Source organism: Penaeus chinensis, chromosome 24 (genome assembly GCF_019202785.1).
Source record: "Penaeus chinensis breed Huanghai No. 1 chromosome 24, ASM1920278v2, whole genome shotgun sequence".
Taxonomy (NCBI): Eukaryota; Metazoa; Arthropoda; class Malacostraca; order Decapoda; family Penaeidae; genus Penaeus; species Penaeus chinensis.
Window position 1 is genome coordinate 6,224,995 of NC_061842.1, and position 7,500 is coordinate 6,232,494.

General features: G+C 34.9%; 1 protein-coding gene across 1 annotated transcript in view; it reads right to left on the bottom strand.

Moving 5' to 3' along the window:
* The window catches only part of LOC125037839 (putative ammonium transporter 3), a 13,838-nt gene that overhangs the window by 1,172 nt on the left and 5,166 nt on the right, over window positions 1-7,500 (bottom strand). The window contains 6 exon segments of the mRNA XM_047631083.1: window positions 69-249; window positions 545-633; window positions 1,307-1,319; window positions 1,321-1,403; window positions 5,384-5,515; window positions 6,641-6,816. Coding sequence (XP_047487039.1) covers window positions 69-249; window positions 545-633; window positions 1,307-1,319; window positions 1,321-1,403; window positions 5,384-5,515; window positions 6,641-6,816 — 674 coding nt within the window.

Consider the following 7,500-nt stretch of genomic DNA (forward strand, 5'->3'; position numbering starts at 1 on the left):
AATAACTAAAATGAAAAAAAACATGACCCCTCCTTCTACAACACAACAATGACGTCATATGTTTTTACAAGGGTTGTCTCCTTGGGGCGCAATGTCGCTGTAGTCGAAGCCATTGTGATGGAATCCTAACACGGACACAGCGCGTGACACTCCGACCCCTCGACGTCTGATTCCGTGCTCGGCGAAGTCGGCACCGACTAGCTCTTCCCACTCTGACATCCTGATGCTCACCACGAACTTGTCGATGAACTGGAAGAGGGAGGGGGGGGGGTGAGATAGGGGGGTGGGGGTGAGGGGTGGGTGAGATGTCATTCACAGAGGTATATATATGTACGACACATACGTACAGGTATATATGCATACGCAAGCATAAACACACACGCGTGGATAAACACACACATACACTTTAACCCACCCACCACACACACACACACACACACACACACACACACACACACACACACACACACACACACACACACACACACACACACACACACACACACACACACACACACACACACACAACCCGCACAGGACCCACCGTAAGCAGCAGGTAAGTTACGGACATTGCCCAGACGGAGGTCACAACGCACGCCAGAGTCTGCACGCCGAGGAGGTAAAAACCACCGCCTGCGAGAGAAAACAATAAGGGTAAGTCAGTGACAAGAAATAAGAAATCTTAATAGGATAGGATAGCGATGGATAGATAGGATGATGATGATAAATGCGATGATAAAGATAATTGTAAATAAGGATAGCGATGGATGGAGTTGACGATGATAAAGACGATAATAATAATAAATATGAACAAGGATGACATGATACGAATATATGAATAACAATGATGAATAAGATAGTGATGGATACGACAATAATGATAAATATGAATAAGGATAACAAAGATGAATGTGACAATGTTAAATACGATAAAAATGACACATAGAAATAAGGATAACAGTGATAAAAATAACATTCATAGATACGATAACAATGATGACTATAAATACGGATAACAATAATAAACACAATAACAGTAATGAATACATGTAATAATAACACTAATAGACATACCAATGATAAACACGATAACAACAATAAAATAAAAATAACATTAATAAACACGATAACAACAACGAAAATAAAGATAACAATAACAAACACAATACCAATAATTTAAATAAGAACAATGAATAATAAACACATCAATAAACATTAACAAACACATCTAAACACAACAATCATTATCAACATTATGACCACAACACCATCGTCCTCATGAAGAAAATTTTAGCATTATCCTCACCCCGGAAGAGACCAGGCTTTGCCTCCTGTCATGCCGAGGAGAGAATCCGCTTGGACGAAGAGGCCTATGGAGATCATCGCCCAGATTCCACATAGGCCTAGGGATGAAAGGAGTAAGTTAATGGGGTGTTATTTTTATAGGCCTAGGGATGAAAGGAGTAAGTTAATGGGGTGTTATTTATATAGGCCTAAAGATGAAAGGAGTAAGTTAATCGGGTGTTATCTATATAGGCCTAGAGATGAAACTAATAAGCTAATGCGGTGTTATTCATATAGGCCTAGGGATGAAACGAGTAATTTAATGGCGTGTTATTTATATAGGCCTAGGGATGAAAGGAGTGAGTTAATGAGGAAGTGTTATCTCTTATATAGGCCTGGAGATGAATCGAGTAAGTTAATTAGGTGTTATTTATATAGGCTTAAAGATGAAACGATGAAGTTAATGGGGTGTTATCTATATAGGCCTGGATATGAAACGAGTAATTTAATGGCGTGTTATCTATATGGCCTACATAGATAACACGCCGTTATAGATGAGGCAAGTAAGTTAATGGGGTGTTATCTATATAGGCCTAAAGATGAAAGGAGTGAGTTAATGGGGTGTTATCTATATAGGCCTAGGGATGAAACGAGTAAGTTAATTAGTGAGGAAGTATCATCTACATAGGCCTATGATGAAACGAGTAAGTTAATCCCCTATATAGGCCTATTGATGAAACAAGCAAGTAAAACAAAGATGATGAGTTCGCACTCCACATAGGCCTATTGATAAAACGAGTATGTGGAGTATAGTGGAAGTGGGAGTATGTGTTAGTATTCCACATAGGCCTACTGGGCTTACAAAATCAAGTGTGTAAGTAAGTAAACGGATTGGAACGGTGTGTTGATATCCTATATAGGCCTACTAGGGTCATAAAGTAGGTAAGTAAATGGTTTGGAATGATGAGTTAGTATCCTACATAGGCCTATTGATTCAACAAGGAAGTGATTTGTTAGTATCTCACATAGGCCTACTAGAATCACAAAACAAGTAAATAGATTGGGATATTGTGTTGGTATATAGGCCTTTTCATTTAAACAAGTAATTAAAAAAAATAGAAAGTTATGTAGTATCTCGCAAAGGCCTACTGGGTTTCTGATACAAATAAGTCACTAAATGAACTGGGATGATTTGTTAGTATCAAACATAGGCACGTAAGTAAGCAAATGAAAGAAGAAATAGGATATTATGTCAGTATCTCGCATAGGCCTACGAGGTTTTATAATACAAACAGTAAGCGAATTAATTATGGTCTACGGGGATAATTATGGTAATAATAATGATAAAAAGCAATACAAATTATTATGATAACGATAATGACGATGACAATAATGATGATATATTAAAATCATAACAAAAAATATTATGATAACAATAACAATGACAATGATAACCAAAGTAATTACATTGATGATAAAGAGAATAATAATGATAATAATGATCATCATCGTGATAATGATAATGATAATAATAATAGTAGTAATAATAATAATATCTATAATAGCAGTAACAATAACAATAGTAATAATAATGATGATAAAAATGATAATAATAATAATAGTAATAGTAATAAGAGTAATAATAATAAATAAATAAATAAATGAAATGCTGTGTTAGTAGGTCGTGGTATAGAGTTGACAAAGAAATAGAGGAATGAGAAAAAAAAGTAAATAAATACGTGGAGAAATGGAGGAAGAGATAAAAATGGATAAAAATGGAACAAAGGTGGATATGGATAAACATGAGGTAAATGTAGATAGAGGAGAAGAAAGTGAATTACGTAAACGAAAGATAGGGGAGAGAAACAGATGAAAGAGAGGGTGTGAAGACGAAGAGGAGAGAAGAAGAGGAAGAAAAAGCGAAGAGAATAACAAAGAAATTGAGAGATAGCGTCTAGGGAAAATTGATGAATAATGACTTCAATTGATTAGATTAATTACTCATAATTACCTTAATTGACTCGATTCATTAACCATAATTACTTTAACTAATTAGATTGATTCATCATAATTTTCTCAAATGATTAAAATTAATCATAATAATTACCTCTATCTGATCAGAGTATCATTATCATAACAACCTATGATTGATGGACGATGACAATTCTAATAATATAACAACCCTACAATATATATATATATATATATATATATGATTATTTTTTTTTTCTTTTTTTTCTTTTTTTCACAGTTGTTGTCGTTGTTAAGGTGTTGTTATCACGACAAATCTATTTGGTTTGTTATTGCTGTTGTCTTTGTTGTTATCTTTGCTGTTGTTATCTTTCTCCCTGGCGTTGATGTTGCTGTTCATGGTAACATCAGCCTTTTTATTGTTGTTACTATTATTATCATTATTACTGTTATCATTACCATTATTATCATTGTTATTATTATTATTATTATTATAACTTTTACTCTTATCATTACCATTATTATTATTATTATTATTGTTATTACTATTATTATTATTACTTTTATCATTATTATAATTATTATTACTATTGTTATTGTTATTGCTATTATAAATATTATTATTATTATTACTATTATTATCATTATTATTATCATTATTACGATGATGATCATTATCATTATCTTTATCATCTGTGTAATTATTTTGGTTATCATTATCATTGTTATTGTCATTTTTGTTATGATTTTTTATTACCAACATCATTGTCATCGTCATTATCGTTATCATAATAATTCATATTGCTTTTTATCATCATTATTATTAATTTTTATAATAATTAATTAATGATCCTTATATATTGTAATTTTATTAATTAAAACACTATTATCATTATATTATTATTATCATATGTGATCACTGTTATTATCATTATCAATAACATTATCATTATTATCATTATTTACTATCATTATTGTTATTGTAATTGCTTCTGTTAGTATATGATAATTAGTATTATTTTCATTATTTCTTATTATCATTACTTTTCATTATGATACCCCTATTAATTATTATTGGTATTTTATCATCATTATCATATTAATTGTTATTATTATTACTGTCATTAACATTATTATAATTTTTACTATTATCATCATCACTCTTATGATTATCATCATTGATGTTATTGTTATAATTATTATTATCATTGTTATTATCATTATTATTACCATTATATCTTATTATCATTATCATTTATTATTATATTATTCTCATTATCATATCAATATCATTATATTATTATCAAAATTATAATCTATTATCTTATTGTCATTATTATCATTATTATTTATTTTCCATTATTGTTATTTATCGTTATATTGTTATTCTATTATTGTTTATTTTTTAATTATTATTAGCATTATTGTATATTGTATTATTATTAATATATTAGTATTATTATCATTTTTTATTATTATTATCAGCTAATTATTATTATACATCATTATCCCAATTTTTTTTTTTAATGATTATTAATCATTATAATTATTACCCATTATTATTATTATTATTATTATTACTACTTATTTATTATCATTATCATTATTAACAGTATCATTATACGTCATTTCTTATTCATTATTGTTATTATTCATTATTATTGTCATTATTATTATCTCATTATTATTTATTATTATCTATTAGTAGCATTATCATCATCATCACCATCATTATTGTCATTATTATTATTATTATAATCATTATCATTATTGTTACTAACGACCCCCCCTAATTCTTCCCCCAGTGAAGGCCCACGTAGACTCCCTATGACTCTTTATGACTCCTTGAGACTCTTTTATCAACCCCTGATTCGTGACTCGAGGAGCGCTGATGACCGTGGACATTAAGTCAGCCGTTTCGACTTGATTCGTGACTCGTGACTCAATTTCTTTGTCCCCTGACTTATGATTCGTGACTCGTGGCTCATTCCGTCAACCCTCAACTCATGATTCGCGACTCGTGATTCATTCCTTCGTCCCCTAACCCATGACTCTTGACTCCTTTAAACCCCGATTCATGACTCGTACCTCATTCCCCCCAACCCCTGACTCACGACTCACGACTCACCATGCACGGACGTCGCTCCCACAGGGTCGTCGATGTGGAGCTTGTCGAAGAGGGGCATGGCCAGGACAGCGATGAGGCCTCCGACGATGCCGATGAAGAGGGCCTCCCACGTGGTAAAGAGGGCGCAGCCGGCTGGTGGGGGGGGGGGGGAGGAGAGAGGGAGGAAGGTGGGGGTTATTTATGGATTTCATTTCAGAGAGGGAAAGAGAGAGAGAGAGAGAGGGAGAGGAAGTTTGCGATTTATTTATTCATTCATCTAAGGGGGGAAGGGGGAGAGGGAGACTTTTTTTTTTTTTATATATATTCAGTTATTTATTTATTTAATTTCATTTAGAGGACGCATCCAACTTTGGGGGAATGGGGGGAGGGGGAGGGGGAGGTTGGGATTTATCTATTTAGTTATCATTATTATCATTACTATTTTTGTTATCATTTTTTGTATGATTCTATTTTTCTTTAGATATCATTATTTTTTTTATTTTATATATATATTTTTTTAGTTTTTTTAGTTATCATTAGTTTTGCTTATTTTTTCTTTAGGGGGACGGATAGATAGATATGCATAGTAGATATGATAATATATAAGCATGCTCTCACTCTCTCTTTCTCTCTTTCTTTCTGTCTCTCTCTCTCTCTCTCTCTCTCTCTCTTATCTCTCTCTCTCTCTCTCTCTCTCCATCTCTCTCTCTCTCTCTCTCTCTCTCTCTCTCTCTCTCTCTCTCTCTCTCTCTCTCTCTCTCTCTCTCTCTCTCTCTCTCTCTCGTCTCTGTCTCTATGTGTCCGTCTGTCTGTCTGTTTATCTGCCCTGTGTGCTGTGTGGTGCAGCGGCAGCGATCTCGTCTAGCAATCTTGCTGACCTGCGTTCGAATCCCTCGCCGCCAGTGGATGGTAACCCCGGCCATTCCTAGCACACAGGGGATAGCTTAGAAGCAAAATGAAACAGACCAAGAATATGGAATCTAACTAAACATTTTAACCGCCCCCCCCCCCCTTCTCTCTCTCTCTCTCTCTCTCTCTCTCTCTCTCTCTCTCTCTCTCTCTCTCTCTCTCTCTCTCTCTTTCTCCTTTCCCTCCCTCCCCTTCCCATTTCCACTCTCTCCCTCCCCCTCCTTCCCTCCCACCCACTCCTCTTCCCCTCTTCCTCCCTCTCTCCCCCCTCCCCTTTCCTTCCCTCACCCCTTCCCCTTCCCCCACCCCTTCCCCCCTACCCACCTTACCCTTCCCCCTTCCCCCCTCCCACCCTACCCTCCCACTCACCCGTGATGCTAACAAGCGCCCCGAGGACGCTGTTCACGACGTCGCCGATCTCGAGCCGATGGTTCTTGTACCACGAGAGGCTCATGCCCGCCAGGCCGCCCCCGATGCTCGCCTGCAGGGTGGTGACGGCGGTGCGGGCGGCGTATTTCCACTTGTTCTCTGTGATGCCGAAGGTGCTGTGGGCGGGAGGGGGGGAAGGAAGGGGTTTAGAGGGCGTTCGTGTGGGCGGGAGGGGGGGAGGAAGGGGGTTAGAAGGCGTGCGTGCGCGGATGGGGTGGGGGAGGGGGTGGGGGTGGGTGTTGGAAATTTATGGGGGGGGGGGCAGTTCATAATTATGACGGATATCGGTATTATGATTTATATAATCATTTTTATTTATAGAGATTTTTTATTTTTGATATTATTCTGATATTACTTGTTATAACTTACATAATCACAATTACTTATATAGATTATGTAAATATTGATATTATTATGATATTCATTATGATTATTAATCTTTAACCGTATTAAGTCAAGCAAATGCAAATAAAAGCAACATTAGATTATCGAAGAAATTAGATAATAATAACAAGCAAATAGGATTAATGAAGAAAGGGACGAACTAAAAAGCTGTAAAGAAATTAAAAAAAAGAACAATGATACATCAAAGACAGAAGAAAAACAGAAAAAAAGGTGATTAGACAGAATGCCCAATAACTGCCGGCGATGCAAGGTGAAAAGAAAGAAAAGAAAGAAAGAACACCCCCCCCCCCCCAAAAAAAAAAAGAAGCCGAAAGCGAAAATGAAAATAGTAATAATAATTATAATAGTATTAATAATAATAATGGTAATAATGATAATAATAATAATAATAATAA